The sequence below is a fragment of the Ascaphus truei genome, chromosome 2, assembly GCF_040206685.1.
Source record: "Ascaphus truei isolate aAscTru1 chromosome 2, aAscTru1.hap1, whole genome shotgun sequence".
NCBI lineage: Eukaryota > Metazoa > Chordata > Amphibia > Anura > Ascaphidae > Ascaphus > Ascaphus truei.
Window position 1 is genome coordinate 352,685,532 of NC_134484.1, and position 24,279 is coordinate 352,709,810.

The 24,279-nt window shown below is 43.1% G+C and overlaps 1 protein-coding gene across 5 annotated transcripts in view; it reads left to right on the forward strand.

The window, feature by feature from the left end:
• Positions 1-24,279, forward strand: part of WIPF3 (WAS/WASL interacting protein family member 3) — a 74,894-nt gene that overhangs the window by 35,220 nt on the left and 15,395 nt on the right. For 2 of the 5 annotated variants that reach the window (XM_075586865.1, XM_075586864.1), the window contains 4 exons: positions 300-414; positions 3,904-4,027; positions 20,650-20,782; positions 23,961-24,089. In XM_075586865.1, coding sequence (XP_075442980.1) covers positions 3,935-4,027; positions 20,650-20,782; positions 23,961-24,089 — 355 coding nt within the window. In that variant the 5' untranslated portion in view covers positions 300-414; positions 3,904-3,934. The remainder of the gene's footprint in view (positions 1-299; positions 415-3,903; positions 4,028-20,649; positions 20,783-23,960; positions 24,090-24,279) is intronic. The other 3 variants (XM_075586863.1, XM_075586866.1, XM_075586867.1) reach the window with 2 other exon arrangements.

A 24,279-nucleotide genomic window follows, 5' to 3' on the forward strand; every position in this document is an offset into this window, starting at 1 on the left:
GCTGATTGTGAGATGTATATCCCCAATCTGATTGGTTGTTGTAGACCATGTGACTTCCTTTGGATGACTTCACATCCTTTCCAAAAATGGACTGTCACATGGTCTACTACAACCAATCAGATTGGAGATATACATCTCTAGTGGTGTACCGAGTACTGGTAATTACCAGGTACCCAGCGTTACCCGGCACTTTTTCAGCTACCCGGCCATTACCCAGACCCGGCAACTGAGAAGTGGGGTAACACCCGGTGTCGGGTAATGTCAGGGTAGCTGAAAATAAACAAATCACTTACCTGCAGCTAGCGGCGGAAGACATCTATGAAGAGCAGCAGAGGTCCTGTGGTGATGTCAGCATCCAAAGTGTCTTCAGCCGGCGTGGGAGAAGCAGGAATCCATTACACAGCACAGCAGCAGGTAAGCGGTGTGAGCCGGGGAACCATGTGACAGGAGCAGGAGCGTTCCTATTGGACAACTGTTTATGGGTGATAAAAAGCTATTAGTGTGCGATACTGCACTGTTATCACTGCTTTGTGAATAGCAGAGCAAGCAGCATCGCGCTATAAGGGCATTTATCGCCCTTAAAACCACTTATCACTGCTTTGTGAATGAGCCTCACTAACTGTCAGGGGAGCCTGGCTCAATTCCCGGTGTCATCTCCTTGTGACCTTGGGTCACTATCTCCTTGTGCCTCAGGCACCAAAAACATAGCTTGTAATCTTATCTGGGCAGGGACTGTGTCTGTAACATTCCTATGTGCTGCGTACCGCGCCTTATACTACAGTATAATTGTGAAGCGTTTGTGAGTCCCATTGGGAGAAAAGCACTATATGAAATAAAGTTGTTATTATTATATGTAAGACCAGTTCATTATATTTGATGCAGTATTTCATAGATATGCTAGATTTTTGTGGACAAATAAAAGGGAAAACACTGTGGAACTGTGTGCACCGTGTAACGTCTCCACAACTCCTCCTACTGAAACTCCCCAAGGAGCAAAGTACCCTGATATTTTACATAGTTGCAGATGAAAATGCCAAATTTGATACATAGACCCCTTTATAATTTAGACACAATAATGTGTTGTGCTGCAGTGAAATATCACTTTCCATAGCTTCGCTTTTCTAAAATAAGAGACAATGTCTATCCTTCCATCTAAGGAGCTGAGGACGTCATTTCAAAGCATTCTTTTAAAATATCCCATTAACAACTTTTTTTAATAGGTCCATGGTGAGATTACAATTAAAATGGGACAATAAGGGAAAAAATTGACAAGCCACGGAGACACTGACTGAGGAATAATACATAAAGTTGAATATTTAAAAAAAAGTATATGTATCAAAATATTTAAAAAAAAAAACAATGTTTCTTTTATTCTAGAACAAAAATGCAATACAACCTCATTCATTATGTTCCTACAAGAGTTAGGCTGGGTCCATGGTGCCCGCGCGCAATAGAGCGCGTGGCGTCACGCTTGCCTGTTGCTGGAGCGTTTACATGACCTGTTGGATTGTGCGACAGGGGGCGTGCCGGGACGCGTTCCGTGAGCGGTTCGCCTTCATTGGCTGACCCGGCCGTCGTGTGGAAAAATCAAATGTATTTGCATGCACACGCGGTCTATGGCCGCAATCATTGCCTTGCGGCAGGTATTGCAATGTATATCTTTTTGAAAGACAATAGCCAGTCTTGAGGTATTCAAAAACATTTTTGATCGACATTTGCATTGGTTATATTAGTTATTTACTGGTGATAATTCTGCTGCCACAATTGTATTTCACCAACACTAGTATGAGTGAGTGCAGCACATATTAGGCTGAGGACCCTCTGCGGTCGGCGGCGCGCGCAGCCAGCCCCTTACCTCCAGTCTGGTGGTCCCCGCTGCCTCCTTCCGACGTGGCTGACTACGTGCTGTGACACGTCAGCCGGCCGGAGCTACAAGCTTCTGGTGATTAGAAGCGCGGACGCATCACGTGGTGCGTGAGGGAGCCAATGAGAAGGGCAGCTATGGGAGTGAGGCGGCTTGGTATGCATAGTGTGCCTGGGTGTGTAATGGCCCCGCCCCCCACATCATTGCCACGCCCACCTGACCCGTTTTGGTCACGCCCCCCGCGCCGAAACAAGTTCACTGCAGATCGCGGTGCAGTGACTTCCACACGCCGCCGGCAAGCAAAGGGGCCGTGCGGGCGCGTGCAGCGGGGCCTTAGCCTTACTGATGTGCAATGGCACAAAATCCCCCAGTTAATCCTGCAGCGTCACTTCTTTTATAGGTAATGATAGATTTGGATACTTTTTAATGCTCTTACAGCTCCTTATGGAACATTAACTTTAGTAAATCTTGGGCCGTAGAAGCATAAAAATACAGTGCAGCAACATTTGTAGCAGCTTTTAAAGCGACAATCCAAGCCCTCCTTGTTTGCCAGGATTGAAACAGGATCTCTGGAACTGAACCCCATTAATTTCAGCTCCGAGGATCCCCTGCTTCCGGAGATATTTACCGCCGAAGTAGGGGCCAGTAGCTGCTCTGCTCAGCTATCAGGGATCACATCATATTGTAGCTGCTGTTCAAAACTCCCGCGCCCTGTAGGAAGCCGTGACATCATCAGGTTGAGCTTCCTATTGGCCCGTGTGACGCACGAGCTTTCAACTTCAAAGCCCAGCTTGCTCAGCCGGAGCGGCTACTGGCACTTACTATGGAGGTAAGTATCTCTGGAAGCAGGGGGTCCCCGGAGCTGAATTGAATGGGGTTCAGTTCCGGAGACGCACTGCTTCAATCCTAGGGGGGGAGGGGGAATACATGTTAAAAAAAGGCATTTGGATTGCTCCAGAGAGATGTGCGAACTTGCAATTTTTCTCTTCACAATTTTTTTGCGCAGGATAGGGCGTATTGAGAAAATAAATATGTGACATTTCACCTTGCATAAAAAAAGTTAGGCGAAAATGTTGAAATGATGCCTAACCTTGCTGTTCTTTTTGCTTCTTTTTTCCCCCCCACAGAAAACTGCTAATTTCACACCGTTCACACACTTTTGCGATACGTTGACATATCTCTAATCGGCACCTCTCACTGGTTTTTATCACTCAGTATAATAGAAACTGATATTTAAAAAAGTGGTAATCATGTATCATTAATACGGAGAAGGATACTTATAGATATTATTAAAGCAACAATGCGGGGTTCACTTTTATTTATTTTTATTATAGGTTTTAAGCAGGGGGTCTCCTGAGCTGAATTGTTTTAATTTTAGCTCTGGGGATCTCCTGCTTCCAGAGATACTTACCTCTGAAGGGAGTGCCGGTATCTCTACAGTCAGGGAACTTGTGTGCCTAACATAATGGCGGCGTTTAAATGTCACACAGACCAATAGGGAGCTGTGACGTCATCTGGTGCAGGTTCCACTTGGCCCGCGTGACCGGGACATTTAAACCTACGGAGGTAAGTATCTCTGGAAGAAGGGGGGTCCCCGGAGCATAAATGAACACAGTTCTGCTCCAGAGACCCCCTGCTTCAATCCTGTAATTAAAAAAAAAAATGTTGAAAAATGAAAGCCGTATTGCTGCTTTAAATGGAGACTTAACATGGTTCCGTTCTGAGAATATCCCCCAGTGCGTTTTATGCATTGCAGCTCATCAGGAGGTTGGCACGTTGCTGATTCCATACTTCATTCCACCTGCACCGGCAACACACATAACTCTATCCCTATAGTGCTGGAGAGTAGCAGTGTAACTGTATATCGTTTTGATACTGATCTATCTGCAGGATACAGGCTCCAAGAGCCCTATGCGATCCTCGCACGTTAGAATGCATCACTCCAGTATAACAATGACCATGGCCAGTATGCTGGCTCTTTCTCTAGTCTAGGAGATATTGTAGTACCAATAACTAATTGTTCTTATGTTACATTTCAGGGCTGGAGAGAAGTGATTTAATACGTGAGCTATGCCCGTGCCACCGCCTCCCCCACCTCCTGCGCCTCCACCGCCTGCAGCTCGAGGCCCGCCAGCACCACCTCCTCCACCTGCATTTTCCCAGGTAAGCTCTTCTTAGGCTTTGGTCCCGCTGCGTCCGGCGGCGCGCGCGGCTCCGTGAGCGTTCCTCACCAGCAGGGGTATCCTTCTTGAGCCGGTCCCAGTCCCCCCTCGCTGCACGGCTCACTACGTGCTGTGACGCGTCAGCCGCCTGGGGATGCAAGAAAATTGTGATCCCGAGCGGTGACGCGTCACGTGGTGCGCTGATGAGCCTATTAGTGGCGGGAGCTGTCAGAGATCTTCCTCCACAAGGTAGGGGGTAGTGTGTGTGTGTGTGTATCAGCGTGTGTGAGGAGGGCATTTGCGGGGGAATGGGGAGGTAGCGGGAGCTGCTTATCTTCCAGCAGCCCGCAGCAGCTCCCTCCTGCAGCCCGGGAGACCGAGACCATGGAGGGAGGGGGGAGTAGGGGGTCCCTCCGCTCAAACCACGCCCCCTCCGCTCAAACCACGCCCCCCTCCGCTCAAACCACGGCCGCCGCTCCCACGCCCTACAGACCGCAGATAGCAGTCTGTGCCTCTCAGCGCGCTGCCTGCATGCAGTGCGGGCGCGCTGACTGAGGGAGCGGGGCCGTAGCCTTACTCTACAGGTGAGAACATAAAGAGCCATTGTATGGTTCATTCTTTCACATTCGTCTAAAGGAAGTCCCAAAGTGGACTAATGGCAGTAATTAAGGGATTGTAATTTTATGATTGATGCCCGCTTTAAAAAAGTGCAGCTCCCCTGCACGATAGTGTTTTTATTTTATTTTTTTAAACTGTATTCACGATACTGTACAATAGGGTGTCTGTTTCACCTCTAGTTTTTTCCACCTGCTCACTGATTTATTAAACTGTGTATTTTATGAGCCCAAAAACCTAAATGAATATGTCTCCAAGCCCCACTTAATGATATTAGTAGATTTTAAAGAACCATACCAGAGAAGATTATGATAAGAGAGGTTATCTGATAAGATTCTTTGAAGTCTGTGCTGAAAACAGCCCTGTGCTGTCTGGTGGAGTGAAGTAACTGATAACAAAACAGCAAGAGCTGCTTTGTGAACACACGTTCAGCCTTTGTGCCTTTAAAAAAACATGTTTTAAATAAAATCCAAACCTGCTAGGGGGAAAACAGTAAAATGAAGGCTGGCAATCTGCTTGAAAGGAATTTACATTGAGCTCTTGGAGGAAGTGTCTAAAGAATTAGACAGGTATAAATAATAAATAATAAATAAATAATGTTGTAAATGGAGACTTGAGGTTGTTTTAGTTCCCTCACCCTTTTGCCTTTTGTATGTATTACTGCATGATGTGGTTCTCTGGCAGGGAGGGGTTAATATACTAGTGCAGGGGTTGCCAATTATAGTCCTCAAGGGCCACCAACAGGTCAGGTTTTCATGATATCCCTGCTTCAGCAGAGGTGGCTCAATCAGTGGCTCGGTCGAGGACGGAGCCACCTGCGCTGAAGCAGGGATATCCTGAAAACCTGACCAGTTGGTGGCCCTTGAGGACCGGAGTGTGCCACCCCTGCACTACGTGTGTATGCTATAATTGGCAGGAGGAGATGAAATAAATAGTAACTGCCTTCCTCAAACGGCGCTGTAACTAAAAACTTTCACCCTTTCAATGATTCATTTCAACTGTTCCATAGGTTGAACTGAATGTGGTTTGTAAAGGGAGCTCCACGGCCATCAATCCTGTCACAATATGGTGATGTCACAATATGATGGTGTCACAATATGATGGTGTCACAATATGATGATGTCAGAATTAAACGTGTTCACTTTCATTCTAAGTATTCAGAACTTAGATATAAAGCACTTTTTTTTTTTAGAGAGAATCACTCACATTCAGACAGTTTTAGTTATAAAGTATGTTTACACCAATACTTCCCCAAGATATAAAAACTGCTGAATCATTTCAGATTGAAATGTGTGTACGGTGACATTTGTACATTTAATAATAATGTAATAATACATCATTTTCTTTACTAATTATAATTTTCTTTGCTTCTTCTACATTTTGACCAATGTTGCAGTGTCAGTGTCAGGGGCAGGAATAAGTCACCGATAGGCCCCGGTGCAAATTAAACAAACCCCCCCCCCCCCTACCTGTGGGGCAGGGCCTTACGTGGCAGCGACGGAGGGAGCCCACCGAGGTGATTCCGGAAGTTGGGTCAGACATCCGGTGGGACCCAACTTCCGTGTTAAGACCACCTCGGTAAGCTCCTTCCCCAGCCACCGGTTAAGGCCTCACGCCACAGGTAGGGCCCTAGCAGGGGTTGCGCAGAGAGGGGAGACTTTAGAAATGCCGGAACGATGTTCTGGCTACTAAAATTAGTGCCGAACAGCGTTTGGATTGGCCCCTATAGGTGGTGGGGCCTGGGGCAGCCGATCCGGCAGCACATATGGTAGTTCCGCTACTGCTCAGGGGTAAAATAATAACATTAGTGCATGATATTTATTGTACGGTTGAGAATGTTAATGCCTTGTTTTGTACAATGTATCTAATTTACTTATCAATTTACCTATCAAGTAACAGTAGAATGTGACAGATGGTTCCAGTTGTTCACAGAGAGTTGCGATTACAGTTGTCCCCTCCTGGTGACATAAGAATGGATATCCAGTTTCGGCTATGCTCTTTTCCTTGCAGTTTGGGTACAAAAATAGTCAATGCAGGAACATTCCAAAGAGTGACATTCCACAGCTGTCTTCTAGAACATATGGGAAACTAGCTCCGTTTTTATTACAAAGATCTAAGTAACCTTTTGACTCTTGGAGAGGGGATCCTACAGTACTGCTTTGCTTTGTAATTCTCCACAGGCACTTCTGTTAGCAAAGGATTGTAAGATACAGTTATTATTCAGTGAAAATTAGTATTCTACAGTGACAAAATGATAATACTCTGACACTAAAACAAGAGGTTTTAATTCTGATATGGGGTTTGTACACACTATCATCATTTTTTGTAATGTTTCTCTCTGCCTTTGCTCATTTTACAATTAATCCCCCTTCTCCCCCCTCCCCTGCACACTGCTGATAGATGTATGGTCTCACTGACCCTTTCATCCATTTATTGCCCTGTCTGTTTATTCCCTCTCAGCATCATCTGCCTTAGATGGCTATCTTTTTTTTCTATTTTTTTACATCTGTGTTAAGCTCCTAAAATCTTTGTAAATCAGAATTGCTGACCTGAGGAAGAGAAAGACCTCTCGAAAGTTTGTCTTATAATATCAATTATTAGTCCAAAAAAAAAAATGGGATCTACTAATAATGAAATACTAATTTACTCTATTCTACAGTAAAAAGCATAGCTGGGCAAACTAATGACACATGCTACCCTTAAATACACCAAACGGGACACATTTGTTCTTTTAACTCAGTTAAAGTAACATCATCTGAGCCATAAGGTCACAGTAAGCAAGCAGTACTTGTCCTATTGCCGAGAACCCCACAATTCCAGGGATATTACATTTTCATGTAAGCTTTATGTAAATTCGAACATAGCCTTTTTTCTTGGCTTGCTGCCCGGTATCCAATTTTGCTGCCCAGTTTTCACATTCTTTCATACTTAATATCTCCAGAATGTTGAGGTTCCTGAAAATAAAGTGCAAAGTAATGCAAAAAGGCACAAGGAGAATTTGTAAATAATCAAAAAAAAAGACAAATCACACCAAGGTGAGGGATAAAAGTTGTATTAAGCAAATAAAAAACAATATTGGGATTTATAATGGAGTAAGTCAGCGGTGCGCAAACTGGGGGGCGTGGGAGATTTTTCTGGGGGATGCGGGCGGTTGCAGAGGCCCCGCGCTCTTCCCCAAGGCATTAAATTAAATGCCGGGGGATCCCGTGAGGCCCTGCAACACACCACTTACCTTGATCCAGCCGGCTCCAGGACGCATGACCATGGCATGTGACGTCACAGTTGCCACGGTAATGTGATGAAATATGACGCCACGGATCACGTGACGTCACACGACCCCGCAGTGTCATTTGATGCCGCAGGAGGTAAGAAGGAGTGGGGGGCGGGCGCACCAAAGAGGAAAGCCAGCAGGGGGAGGGGGGACACAGCAAAAAAAAGTTTTTGCGCCCCTGGAGTAAGTAACAGCATATTCTTGACAGTAATGCTAAAGGATTGATAGCAGTAGTAATGTCGTGTTATTGGGTAGTCCACAACATGGTAGGCAGCATCACAGCTCTCCGCAGTCTGGGCATGGAGTCAAAGGAACAGAAGTGACGTCTTACAAAATTTAACCAATCCCAACTGGAAGTGAGAAATGTGTAGGGATTGGTTAAGCTCTGTGACACATGTATGTATCTCTTTATTTATATAGCGCCATGTAAGTACATAGTGCTTTACAATACACGTGACATAATATAACACATAATGGGAATAAGCGCTTCAAACATAAAACAATAGGAACAAGAGTCACTGACCCAAAGAGCTTACAAAGTGGTAAGTGGGGAGAATTTACAGAGACAGAAGGAGGGTGTTCTGGTAAGAGGCTACTGTCAGTGTATATGAGATGTATATACATAACTTCTGTTCCTTTGACCACAAGCCCAGACCATGGAAAGCTGTGATGCCACATACCATGCTGTGGGCTAGCCAATAATGCGACCATCCAGCTCAACCATTGGCATGTTCAGTGTAATAAGGCAAAGGAAATTGAAAATGTTACTATACATACAGTTCTCTGTATGTATATACAGAGCATGTTTGTTTATAAGAATTGGCAAGAAGCCCACCATAACTAATTAGAATTGTGAATATTTCACTGGATTTAGATAGGGAAATAGGGTAGAGATAAATAATGGGCAAACAATCATAGGATTATCAAATTCTTCATCTCTGTCTGACCTCCGTGTTTATTTTCACACCATCAAAATACATATCCATATCTGTTGCAAGTGGCATAGATATGTGTCATATGTAAACACAATTACATTTAGTTTAACTTGAGCTTTTATGACTAAAGAACATTTTTGAAGAATTGCTGTGTTTAAAAACTAAAGATGGGCACATTTTTTTTAGGCCAATTTGGATCCACCTCAGATCGTCCGGTTCCTTCGGTCCGCATTCTCAAATAGGGCTACCCACCTTTTTCGTTTTCTATCACTGACAATCGACATGGCAGATTAATAATCCGAGGTCAGATTGTTAAAAATTTGCACTCAGATTAAATTTGCAATGGGGGATCTCTGTCTCTCTGTCTCCCAATGTATATTTGGGAGAAATGAATCTCTGTGTAGTGCTGCAGGATATCCTTTAGTCAAGTCACTGTAAGGTAAAGATATGCATAATTCCTTTAATAAAGATCAGGGTGAAATCCGTAACATAAACTGGGATACTAGATCAAATATTAAGTATCCTGGGATAGAAACCAATTGGAGCCCTGCATATAGCTTGGACAGCATAAGGAGTCATAGGAAAACCCACCAACTTTAGATCCAAGTAACAAACCGTTGAAGTAACTCCCAAGGCAGTGAGCACGATAAGGGAAGGAAATAACGCTCTACTCACGGATCACTTCTATTGATTGAAGCAACTTGATTCATCCTTGTGTGCATCCCGTCAAGCCAAATCCGTAACAGTAAAAAGAGTATAACATGGAGCACAGCCGAAATCAAAGAGAACTGGAGGCAGGATCAAATGTCAAAAAAATACAAATTTATTAGCACATAGTGCCTGTGAAGAAACTGAGGCAATATTGTGACGCGTTTCCCGTCGTAGCTGGGGCTTTATCAAAGAGTGTTCTCCTCAGGTAAGGCGCATCCTTATATAGGATGGAAGCCCGGGCGGAAGCACCGCAATCAGTGTCCCCCCAGGCAAACTGACCGCCGAAACAAGAAACAAAGTATCACAGGTCAGACCACATAAAAGATGGCCGCCCCTCCACCAGAGAATCCCAACCACACAAGACATGACAGTGAACATTACTAATCATATAATAACAATACACAAAATTAAAACAAATCTACAACAATAATAAAAAACGGAGAATGCTAAAACATGAAAACAGGGTAACTAGAAAGTATATGTTAAATGGACACTAAACAAAAGCAGAGTAGATAAGATACAATATGCAATATTCAAACTAGGCAAATGTAAATGCTAATTCAATAATAGATAAGTATGGTAACATAGATTTAGTTGAAATTCTACAGAATTAATAACATGATCCTGAATACATCTGAATATTGACATAGATATATTTCTATCTAGTTTATGGAGAAAAACCAACATACTGTACCAGGAAAACTAGATTGCTACTATACTGTTACAATTCGAAGTACAATCACAGACCAGCAACGTAGTTGCAACAATAAAGCATGTTGATTACAATCTTCAATATCAAGATCCTGATAAAAAAGTGACTGAAGACTCAATAAGCATTAATTAGGATTAGTTGCAACATGAATGACCTAAAATCAATTAGCAATTCAAATAACTAAATATGAACAAGGTGGTTTGTCAAAACATCCTTGTGATGAAATAACTATTATAAGTATATTGATTAATTACATTTATACTTAATTTATAATTCAGCACTTGTATAGTGCCATAAATTTAAGATGTAGATATTTAAATAGTAAATCATCCCATAAAGATGGATGTAAATGGAATATATCCAAAATTTACAAAAACACGATTGAATGAAAAAAGTTTATACAAATTAACACTATGTATACCAAGATAATGCACACAGTATCACATAGAAAATTAATAAAGGGAGAGGGCCATCAGACCCCAAAATGAGAAACATGTAGAACAATTCATAAAAAATGTTTAATATCCCATTCAGTATTAATCCCCATAGGAGATAGTGTATTTAAAGCATGTATCCAATACATCTCCCTTCTATTGAGGAGATTAAGCCTATCACCTCCCACTATTGGGGTTGGTACGTGCTCGATACCCACACATTTAAATTGTGAGATATCACCTGAATGACAATTATTGAAATGTTTGGATACTGGAAGAATAGCATTTTTATTTCTAATTGATCTGACATGTTCCATCATTCTCTGTCTCCCACTCTGTGGATTAATCCGCGTGTGGATTTTTAACAATCCGTCGACGGATTGTGGAATCCGCGGATCATTCAAAATCCGTCCGGATTGTATCCAATGGCGGTTTTTAAGTGGAACAGTCCGTCAATGGACTTTACACCGTGGAGCAGATGTTGAATGGAAAGCCTGGGAAATTTCGGGAAACAGATTTTGACCGTTCCGCTCATCACTACTTTTTCATTGGCTTGTTCCACCCGCTCCTCCCCCCAATACACAGGCTCATCTTTCATGTTGCTCCAAAATAAAAGCATCACCACCTGCAAAACAAATCTGTGGTTTCTAAATGTGACCGCTTATCTTGTTCTTATTCCGTTTTGTTTATACTGCATCACAAAACAGAAAGCCTATTTGTGAGACATTGAATGACTGCGAGCGCACCAGGCACATCACACTCTGTGCTGCCTTGATAGCACTGGAGCTTATCTCTCCGGGAACAGCAGGGGAAAAGGAAGAGAGCTGGTCTGCCAGCACAATGACCTAACCTGTAACTGTGCAATGAGCTCAGAAATGCATGAAACGAGGGATGTGCTTGGTGGGAAAGGTCAGCGCTAACGTCATTTGTTCCTGCACTTTTTGTTACATATTCTCTTAACTGATTATATGCACAGAAGATGAAAGCATTAAGAGTCATGGCTGCTTGTGACCATTCACTTTTCAAAGGATTGCTGCCCTCCCCCTGCATGGAAGGAGCTTTTCCGCTGAAAACAAAGTAATCATACCAAGGAAATACAATCACTTGTCAAGGACACAAGCAATGGTCATGGCCTTTAGCTGGTGCTAAAATATTGAGAGATTTTATGCTTATCGCTGCTTTGTGAATAGCTGTTACTGGCAAAAAAAGAGTTTTTGCTTTTTTTGCCTATTGGACAACTTTTTTGCCTCTGGTTGTTAATGGGCGTTAAAAAGTCATTATAGTGTGTAGTGTTATTACTACTTTGAGAATAGCAGATCAGGCAGAATCGTGCTATAAGAGCATTTATCGCCCATTAAACCACTTATCACTGCTTTGTGAATAGGCCACAATGAACAAGTTCCCTTTAGGTTTTCCCTCGCTACCTTAACTTGATACATAGACATTTGTATTTATTACGCTATTGTACTGTACATGAGATTATTTTCTCTTTGTATAGCTGGGTCAGTAGTCTCACACTGGACTGGTAAACAGTTCAAGTCTTATTTTCAGAATGAAAACTAATCAAATGATTTGAGAACTGAGATGGGTGACGTTTTCGCCAGAATTCAAATCCGCTGCAGATTGGCCAATTCCTTCATTCCGTGGATCAGTATCAAAAAGGCAAATTCAGATCATTATTTCCTATTGTGAATGTGATGCTGTCGTTTTGTCTTGTAGATATCTGTTATGTCCATGACTCCCTACTCCTAGATGAAGCGCCCTCGCGGCGTGAAACGCATAGAGGGAGGACATGGTTTTGGCCAGTTCTATCTGTTTGTACTAATAAAGAATTTATTCTGACTTTGGAATCGGATAAATATCTTTGCCGATTCTCTGTTGCTGCTCCGGATGCATTTCTATTTTTTCTGCCATTTTTTCCTATTACTGAAAATTCGTCTAGCGGATTCACAATCTGAATCCTCAAACTGTATCCGAGTCCTCAAACTGAATGTTAGTCCTCAAACTGTATCCGACTCCTCAAACTGTATCCGAGTCCTCAAACTGTATCCGAGTCCTCAAACTGTATCCGAGTCCTCAAACTGTATCCGAGTCCTCAAACTGTATCCGAGTCCTCAAACTTAATGTTAGTCCTCAAACTGTATCCGAGTCCTCAAACTGTATCCGAGTCCGCAAACTGTATCCGAGTCCGCAAACTGTATCCGAGTCCGCAAACTGTATCCGAGTCCTCAAACTGTGTCCGAGTCCTCAAACTGTGTCCGAGTCCTCAAACTGTATCCGAGTCCGCAAACTGTATCCGAGTCCGCAAACTGTATCCGAGTCCGCAAACTGTATCCGAGTCCTCAAACTGTATCCGAGTCCTCAAACTGTATCCGAGTCCTCAAACTGTATCCGAGTCCTCAAACTGTATCCGAGTCCTCAAACTGTATCCGAGTCCTCAAACTGTATCCGAGTCCGCAAACTGTATCCGAGTCCTCAAACTGTATCCGAGTCCGCAAACTGTATCCGAGTCCTCAAACTGTATCCGAGTCCTCAAACTGTATCCGAGTCCTCAAACTGTTTCCGAGTCCTCAAACTGTATCCGAGTCCTCAAACTGTATCCGAGTTCTCAAACTGTTTCCGAGTCCTCAAACTGTATCCGAGTCCGCAAACTGTATCCGAGTCCTCAAACTGTATCCGAGTCCGCAAACTGTATCCGAGTCCTCAAACTGTATCCGAGTCCTCAAACTGTATCCGAGTCCTCAAACTGTATCCGAGTCCTCAAACTGAATGTTAGTCCTCAAACTGAATGTTAGTCCTCAAACTGAATGTTAGTCCGCAAACTGTATCCGAGTCCGCAAACTGTATCCGAGTCCGCAAACTGTGTCCGAGCCCTCAAACTGTATCCGAGCCCTCAAACTGTGTCCGAGCCCTCAAACTGTATCCGAGTCCGCAAACTGTATCCGAGTCCTCAAACTGTATCCGAGTCCGCAAACTGTATCCGAGTCCTCAAACTGTATCCGAGTCCTCAAACTGTATCCGAGTCCTCAAACTGAATGTTAGTCCTCAAACTGTATCCGAGTCCTCAAACTGTATCCGAGTCCTCAAACTGTATCCGAGTCCTCAAACTTAATGTTAGTCCTCAAACTGTATCCGAGTCCTCAAACTGTATCCGAGTCCTCAAACTTAATGTTAGTCCTCAAACTGTATCCGAGTCCTCAAACTGTATCCGAGTCCTCAAACTGTATCCGAGTCCGCAAACTGTATCCGAGTCCTCAAACTGTGTCCGAGTCCTCAAACTGTATCCGAGTCCGCAAACTGTGTCCGAGTCCTCAAACTGTATCCGAGTCCGCAAACTGTATCCGAGTCCGCAAACTGTATCCGAGTCCGCAAACTGTATCCGAGTCCTCAAACTGTATCCGAGTCCTCAAACTGTATCCGAGTCCTCAAACTGTATCCGAGTCCTCAAACTGTATCCGAGTCCTCAAACTGTATCCGAGTCCTCAAACTGTATCCGAGTCCTCAAACTGTATCCAAGTCCGCAAACTGTATCCGAGTCCTCAAACTGTATCCGAGTCCTCAAACTGAATGTTAGTCCGCAAACTGTATCCGAGTCCGCAAACTGTATCCGAGTCCGCAAACTGTATCCGAGTCCGCAAACTGTGTCCGAGCCCTCAAACTGTGTCCGAGCCCTCAAACTGTATCCGAGTCCGCAAACTGTATCCGAGTCCGCAAACTGTATCCGAGTCCGCAAACTGTATCCGAGTCCTCAAACTGTATCCGAGTCCTCAAACTGTATCCGAGTCCTCAAACTGAATGTTAGTCCTCAAACTGAATGTTAGTCCGCAAACTGTATCCAAGTCCGCAAACTGTATCCAAGTCCGCAAACTGTATCCAAGTCCGCAAACTGTGTCCGAGCCCTCAAACTGTGTCCGAGCCCTCAAACTGTGTCCGAGCCCTCAAACTGTGTCCGAGCCCTCAAACTGTGTCCGAGCCCTCAAACTGTGTCCGAGCCCTCAAACTGTGTCCGAGCCCTCAAACTGTGTCCGAGTCCGCAAACTGTGTCCGGTGCTGCAAACGGTGTCCGAGTCCTCAAACTGTGTCCGAGTCCTCAAACCAAATCCAGGTCTGAAAAGCCCGACATAATCCACGGATCAGATTCAGACAAGTTCGCCTATCTCTAGTTGGCAATACAGTAACATTTCTGGCTACAAGCAGCTTTTCTTCAGGCATGATTAATGGATGTTTTACACTTTAGGATGATTCCAAAAGAAATCAAGCATTTTCCATGAGCAGAATATTTGTATTGCCTGATCATACCCGTGCTCCATTTAGGCCACTGCATGTGAAAGAAACAGCAGTGGTGCTCTCCATTAATGTGACTGGTTAAACAGGTCTTTCCTACTCAGGACTACTCTAACTGCATTTTAATTGTTTGTTTTATAAAAACATTGATTAAGGGCTAGTGCACATTCCTGTTTCAGCTCATCCTCCTTGCACATTTTGGCTCTGATTATGTTATACAATTCCTGAACTGACACTTTATTACAACTAAAAAATGGGTGCAGCAAAGACAATGCGAGACAACTGCCAATACAGAATGTCTAATTTTCTCAGACAAAAGTGTTGCACTGAGAGATTATATATGTACACACGTCTCTCAGTAGTTGTATAACTTTATATTCAACAGTACATTTAAAAGTTCACATTTATAAAGCTATATTTATCAACTGGTTCAAGCACAAGTGAGCAACTGTTGCACTCTAAAAAGTGCTTTACCCAGAGTTTTTCAATAGGGGTACCTAAGGCATCCCTGAAGGGTTCTCTGCAATTTTCGGGTCATTTGACAATTGTAACAAATGCATAAGAATTCACAATGCATCAGATCTCAGACGCTCTATTAGAGACGGTTGGGGTTCCTTACAATGCATCTGATCTCAGATGCACTATTAGAGAGGGTTGGGGTTCCTTACAATGCATCTTATCTCAGACACGCTATTAGAGAGGGTTGGGATTCCTTACAATGCATCTTATCTCAGACACGCTATTAGAGAGGGTTGGGGTTCCTCAGAATTTCACATCATAATTATAGAGTTCCATAAGCAAAAAAAGGTTAAAAACACTGGCTTAGCCAATGTAGGCCAATCTTACTGTTTTATAACACGTAGCATGAATCATGTACAGTAATTATACTGTAGCGCTCTCCCCGTTCCACCGCCCTTCTGGTAGGCATTCTTTGCCACTCTCCCACTGTCTTTCATCAATGATGTGTTGGCAGAGCTAGTAATCGAGAATAGGGGAGGAGGACAGAGAGTATGTTTTGATCCCTCCCTGTTCTCATGGCAATCTGCTTTGAGTGGTGAAAAAATAACAGTTTCCTGGTTCTCTTTTTCCCTTGCATTGCATCATCATGAAGAGTGAGTAAATATATAGATGTCCCCAATAATTACTCAACCTATGCCAGCATAGGGCAATAATACCCATTTTTCAGAGTGTTCAGTGGTAATGGTATATCAGTGTATCATGACCGCCGAAAAAAACTTGTTTGTCTCTTCCTTATTGGTTTATTTTGGCTTCCATTCAACATCCTCATCACAATGTTATGAGTAAACCCACAAATGTTTAGAGCTGCAACAACTGTTTCTTTTTTTTATCTCTCTCTCTCTCTCTCTTTTTTTTTTTTTTTATGCTCAAAAATGCGTAAATATTACGAAACTTTATCAATTTCTAACTGGCCGTTTAGGTCAAATTAAAGATGCCTACAAATCTTTTGAAGTGCGTCAAAAACATTGTTCCGAGTTCCATATTGTAATTGTAATTTTCGATAAGTCTGTTTAATATGCTGTAAAACCATTTTCACCTTGCTAGGTTCTCTAGCAGGGAAAAGATGTGCATAATGTTAATACCTGTACAAATATTAGCGTCCTTCGCCATTTAAATGTTAACAAAATTCCCTAGAACAATTAGTTTTTTTGTCATCTGTCAGGGGCCACGGACACTGTGTATCTCTATTACGTTATGGATAAATGTCACATAATCACATAACAGTGCCATCTAGTGGCAGTGAAGGGGAACAATATTTATGAATATTTTACTGATGTCAGATTTGCATTTTTTACAAAAGGTCACATCACATATTCTTCTCTGCATTGGTATTTGTAAAGAAAAAGTAACAACGTTGTTTTCTGTTAGTGTTGTTATGCTGTTTTTCATACTATGTTAAATATGTAGTGCTTTAACGTAGAGAAGTAATCAAATGTATTCATTAAAATGAATAACAAGTGAAAATGAGATGTAGTACCATACAAATGAGGTTTCATTAGAATGAATATTGTCATACCAAAATGATAAGATTATTTAAGTAATAATCCCCGAAGAACAGGGCATTATTGGCCAGTAATGCCCTGTTCTGAGGGGATTATTACTATTATATGCTAAATGTAGGACTTTTTAATTTTATTTAATTATTATTATTACATTTTTCATAAAAAAGATAAGACATTTTTGTAGTCATATTGATTTTTATCAGCACGATCGTCTACATTCTTCTGCTTTTACTGCATGTGTTTATTAAAAGGAAATTTTACATACACACAGCCCTCCTCTCTCTCTATATACACACACACACACACACACACACACACACACACACACACACACACACACACACACACACACACACACTGCAGCTCCCCCTCTATACACACACTGCAACCCCTCTCTATATACACAAACACACTCTGCAGGCCCCCTCTACACCCACAAAACACACTCTGCAGCCCTCCTCCACCCTCTACACTCACAAAACACACACACAACACATACAGCAGCCCCCTTTACACACACTGTAGCCCCCCTGTATACCCACAAAACTGCACACACACACACCAACCAAACACATTCTGCAGCCCTCCTCCACCCTCTAACCGACAAAACACACACTGAAGACACACACTTTAGTCCCCTCTACACCCACAACACACAATGTAGACACACAAACCAACAAAACAGATTGCTGCCCCCTCTACATCCACAAAACACACACCAGCAACCCCCCCTCTTCACCCACAAACACACACTGCAGACACACACACACCAACAAAACACACTCTGCTGCCCCCTTTACACCCACAAAACACACACCAACAAAACAGACTCTGAGGCCCCCTCTACATCCACAAAACACCCACGACTAACAGATCACACACTGCAGACACACACAAACAGACCAATAAAACACTCTGCTGTCCCCCTTTGCACCCACAAAATACACTGTAGACACACAAACCAACAAAACAGACTGCAGCCCCCCTCTACACCCACAAACACACACTGCAGCCCCCCTGTAAACCCACACACTGCAGCCCCCCTACAAACACACACACAGCAGACAGACACATAACAACAAAACATACTTTGCTGTCCCCCTCTACGCACACAAAACACACAGCAGAAAGACACACACATCTTTCCCCTCACTCTATAGTGTGCTCTCTGCAGACAGTGTGGGGGATGAGTCAGTGCCATTGCTGGTGCCTCCTGTCCAATCATCTCCCCTGTCTGAGAGCTGATCTCACTCTGTGTAGATGAGAACTGAAAGCTGATTGCCTGAAAAAATTAACAGGGTGCCAAAAATTTCAGGCCATTACTGAATGGATAATGCCCGGAATTTTAACCAATCAGAGAGCAGGGGTTTCAATAATGCCCGGAATATAATTGCTTTAACCTATAATATAATATAAAGTGGTGGGAAAATATATATTAAAGGAGCAATCCAAGCCATTGATTTGTTTTTTTTTAAAAAAAGAGAGGATTGAAGCAGGAGGTCTCTGGACGACAAACACAAAATATGCGTTCCCCGGCGCTAAAAAAATTGGTGTATAATCCAATTTACCGTTGTCCAAATAACAGTCCAGAGATTGTTAACAAACTCCGGATTGAGATGATTGATTCTCCCAGGAAAGTCACAGACAAATGGAAGTGTCCTTGTAAGTATCTCCGTTGGTAATCCTAAGAAATAAACAAAGGGCACACCCTTGCGCAGTATGCGTTAACAGGAACGCTTATCTAAAACTTTTAGAGACCTACTGTACTTACAAGAATTAATCTTGCTCAGGCAAGGGATAGAATCTGTACTTATGCCACGTCTTCACCTCGATCGTCCACGGACCCCACGTGGTCTGACCGGATGGAATTCTCTCAGATGTTCACACAACGAACCAATAACGGTAGCGCCCGATTGGGAAGGGAAAAAGTCAAGGCACTAGTGCAATGCGTAGCTACACTTTTAATAAAATAAAAACCAACCACACTTACAATGTGTCAGTGGTAAACAATCGACTCACGAATCCCGTCCGCAGCCTGTATCCCACCCGAAGTATCCGGAAATCAACTGACCGGCGTGCACGGGACCTCACGGCTTACTGGTGATGACGTCACTTTCCGGCGTCTCTCGTCTAGCGTTGGGCTGCTACGGCGGACTGGCACATACAATGCTAAGCTCCTCCTTAGGGGATACTATCACGTTGTAACAGGGACTTATCACTGTTTGAGAGAAACTGCCTCTAAATCCAGCAGCGTGCTGGTTAATTGCACACAGGCAATCAACCAGACTCCACCTGGCTGATTAGGACTCTGAGAAAATGCTGATGTGAGGAACAGGAGAGCGATTCCTTAGCTCACATTTGGGCTACAGAAGGAAAGCAGAGAAGCCTGTATACAGACACTGTCTTGAGCACAAAGGCTGTGCTGAGATCAAGGCACCCAGACACCTATATTTCCTGGACACAGAGGACCCAGGAACCTGCCAGAGACTGACATGGAGGGCCACCTGCTTAAGGTACCTCCTGAGACTTTGGGGTGATAGGCTGGTAATGGGAATATCCCTCCAGTCCTGCAGATAGGGTCTGGGGAAGTAAGTTAGCCCTTACAAAGGGATAGGGGTTTGTTATTTTGTGTTTTTCTATGTTTTGCCTGGATAAAGGAACATGCTCAATTACGCCAAGATATAATTTCACTCTAATCGGTCTCCATTATATGAACCACAGCACACATCTCTTACACACGTGTTGTAAGAGGGCAGTCCTGTATTCAAGAGCAGAAGACTGGGGTATACATTCGCTGGGGTCCACTAACCTGCAATAGGGTTTATCGCATCCTGACCCTGCATCAGCTCCCTTCAACTTGATTAACAGTTAATGCAGGACCGTGAGGCGATAACCCGTATCCCCGTTAGCGATTCTCCACCACTGTTCTACCACGCTCAGTAAGTATATGCTTGTAACAGGCAGCGGAAGAAGGTGTGATGCACCTGATGCATAGACTGGGGACTGCAGAACTAGTGCCAGGGATACACTTTCATGGAAATTGTCATTTACAACATTATATTTAGAGTACTTAGAATAATAGTCTAGAACTGACTGGAAGAATTTCTACTAGCTGTCGCATGGTTATAATAAATAATAGTATGTTCTGTAAAGCACTGCTAATTTTACGTAGCGCTTTACAGAGACATTTTGCAGGCACAGTTCCTGCCCTGCGGAGCTTACAATCTATGTTTTTGGTGCCTGAGGCACAGGGAGATAAAGTGATTTGCCCAAGGTCACAAGGAGCCGACACTGGGAATTGAGGAATTGAACCAGGTTCTCCTGCTTCAAACTCAGTGCCAGTCAGTGTCTTTACTCACTGAGCCACTGCTTCTCCTGGTTATGGTGCATCTGTGTTACCTTGTATCATTAGGAGTGTGTTACCACAGCAGCCTGGGTCCAATCACAGGCTCTAACCCATGTCACTTTTGTCAATTCACCTGCTTCCTCTGTACCTCTGTCACAAAGTAATTAGGAATTATACTGCCTGCCTGTGGCTATGGAAAGTACAGCATATGCTATTAGTGAGAAAATGTTGTATTTTTATAACAAATACAGTAGCTATGGGTTCTGTAACCATTCTCTCTCTTTTCTTAAATAGGGACGAACAGCGCCTGTAAAATTGAGACAGGAGGAATCAGAAGGCCGAAGTGCACTCCTTTCAGACATCCATAAGGGGGCTCGTTTAAAAAAAGTAGCTCAGATCAACGACAGAAGTTCCCCTCAAATTGAAGGTGAGTGTATAACGGAGTTATGCTGCCTATGTATCAAGGCAAAGGTTTTGCGATTCTGGGGCAAAAACAAACTGCACCTGATCAAAGAACATATGCTGTTCATGTTAAGATTTTCTTTGCTACATGTAGTGCAGGGTTTTTGTACACTAATGCTTCTTGAGGAATAGCAATGCTTAGTAAATATGGGCCTTCAAAAGCTGTAAAGACAAACAGCCAAAGAAAATGCATGTGTGTCAGATTGCTTCAAAGTCTTCCTTGCCTTTCTTTTTTTAATGGTTATAATTTCCAGAGTCTCCGCTATATCTCTTGCAAATATCTAAAAGTCCCCCCCCCCCCACCCCACCTGCCATATGTATCAAGGCAAAAGTGGTGCAATTCTGGGGCAAACTAATTGCACCGGATTAATCAGAGAATAAAATCCTATTGCTCTCAATCAGATTTTTTGTACTTTGACATGTGTGGTGCAGATTTTTTCCCCCTCCAGATTTGTACCTCTTTTGATATGATACGTATGGCCCCAGGTGCCTTATATATTTTACCAGGGGGGATGAGAGAGGATGAAGGGAGGGGGGATGAGAGAGGATGAAGGGAGGGGGTGAGAGAGGATGAAGGGATGGGGAGAGAAGACAAGGGGGTAGGAGGGTGAGAGGATAAGGGGGGAGAGAGAGGCGATGAGGAGGGGTGCAGTATTGCACGCCATGGGCCTGTATGACTGCAGGTTATTTATAAATGATCTGACCATTACGTCATTTGTTCTAAATTTCACTCCAAGCATGCACCAATTTGCATCAATTTGCACTATTTCATATTCTATTTCCTAAAAAAATCCTCAGAAGGGCGTTCCCCCCAAGTCCCATCCCCAGATTTTTTTTACGAAACATAATATAAATTGGTGCAAATTGGTGAATACTTGGAGTGAAATTTGGAAAAAATTACGTAAGAGTCAGGTCATTTATAAATAACATTCTTCCTCACCAACGATTCTCGCGCGCGTCGCACCTTTCACCATTTTGGCCAGTATTTTTTAGACAAGCCACCTGGCAACCCTATAAGTATCTCAGGAAGCTCAATGTGGTTCAACTCTGGAGACCCCCTGCTTCAAACCTATTAAAAAAATAAAACACTGTCGCTTGGAGGTGTGCTTTAGGCTACGGCCCCAGTATTACATGCAGCATAGCCGCCTGGCGGTGCGTGCACAGTTGAAAGCCGCATTGTGCTGTCTGTAGAGGAGCGCTGCCAGTGTACGAGTCATTGCGCTTTGCGCACCCACACACACAGCCACTGGGACGTGCCCCATAGAGGGCTTTGCTGTGGTATGTGGTGCGCTCACTGTGGTGTGTACACTGAGGACTCAGCCTTAGATACAGTACTTGAACCGTCAGCTGTAAAACAGCTTTCAGTCAAACTAAATATAATTTACCTTGCATCTGAAAGTATGGATTATAGCTGTAATAAGACATTGTGCATGACACTGCTGATCAAATATTAATTATTTTCATTTTTCCGACTTCAGAGGGGTCATTTATCATAGTCTCCCAACGGCAAAACTGTGGCATAAACAAGCATTAGTGAAAACTGTACCAGTTGTAGGTGCAAATGTTGATATCTCTCATGATAATATTGCACTGACTGTCCCCTCACCATGTGGTACCGCAGCCCTGCCGGTACAGAAAGGGTTAAACAAAACAGGGAAATGTGTAACAAACAAACATTAGAAAAATTCCTGGCTGTTTAAAAGCGTGCATAGTCTTATCTCAACAAATTACATCTACAACATATATCTGGAAGTGGAAGTGCATTCAAATAAACAGATATACTGCAAGAATACATACATTTATGGTTGGTACTACATGGCTCACACATTTTAAGAATGTTACACAAAAGTCTCTTTTAAAATGCTCAACATTTTTTAACATTTCATTTGAACCTCATTTTATGGATTTTTTTTAACTTTGACTTAGTGTGTTTTGCATTTTTGATATGAAGAACAGTTCTCTAAAGAGCTAAAGTATACAAAAAGTGGTATCAGCTCCTGTAAACTCGTCCATACCTCCTACACGCCTCAAACATGCATTTCTCAGGTCATGTTTTCTTGTATCTCGTTGCTACAGTATATACATTTTGGCCCATATTTACTAGCAGTCTTTGTCTTCTGCTATAAGACACTTTCTGGAGCTGGAAGACACCTTGCTGTCTATTGTTGCTCCACTGCTAAAACTCTGACACAGACCCTCATTCTCTCCCGTCTCGAATACTGTAACCTCCTCCTGTCCGGCCTTCCTGCCTCTCACCTGTCTCCCCTACAATCTATCCTATATGCTGCTACCAGAATCACTCTACTATTTCCGAAATCTGTCTCCGCATCTCCCCTCATGAAATCCCTCTCCTGGCTTCCTATCAAATACTGTATCACACTCTCAATTCTCCTGCTCACTTTTAAAGCTTTACACTCTTTTGCTTCTCCTTACATCTCAGCCCTAATTTCTCGCTATGCACCATCCCAACTCTTGAGCTCTCTTTGTATCTAAAGCCCTCTCCCGCCTTAAACCTTTTTCACTGACTGCCCCACACCTCTGAAATGTCCTTCCCCTCAGTACCCGACTAGCACCCTCTCTATCCACCTTAAAACACAACTGCTTAACGAAGCATATGAGTAGCTCCGCGACTAATACTATACACCGGATACATAAAGCTTGGCCCCCTGCAGACGCACTTACCTGAATGCCCTCCTGCTGTCTCTGTACGTCCTTCCTACCTACCAATTAGATTGTAAGCTCTTCGGAGCAGGGATTCCCCTTCCTAAATGTTAATTTTTAAGTCTGAAGCACTTATTCCCATGATCTGTTATTTATATTATCTGTTATTTATATTATCTGTTATTTATATGATTGTCACGTGTATTACTGCTGTGAAGCGCTATGTACACTAATGGCGCTATATAAATAAAGACATACAATACATATTGACTTGAATGGGTGTCTTCCAGTGCGGGAAGGCGTCTTATTGCAGAAGATTTCTTTAGTAAATAATAATTACTGATAAGGCTCATTATCCTTTTGTTGTTGTTTAAGTGCACTTGTAGGATGATGCAACCAAATAAAATATAAACATATAATAATATCTTAAATTCATAATCTTATCAACCTTTCTTCCACCCGACCCCCCTTTTATTTTACAGATTCCAAAAAACCCAACAGGGAAGGGGTCAGCTCAGGAAATGGCAGGAGTGCTGTGGCACCTCCTATGGGAGGTTTATTTGCTGGAGGATTTCCAGCGCTTAGACCTCCAGGTCAAAGAGTTACAACAGGTGAGAAAAGTGGTAAAGCATTGGAAGGGTATGGTGTTCTCTTCTGTATGTCAACACCCATTGTGAACAACAGAGAACACTGTCGAAGTATATTGAGTTCATGGGGTTCTGATCTATACTCTAAAATCGCAGGACAATGGTATAGCTACAACTTTACCATCCACTGGCAACCATTACTAAAGGATGGGAA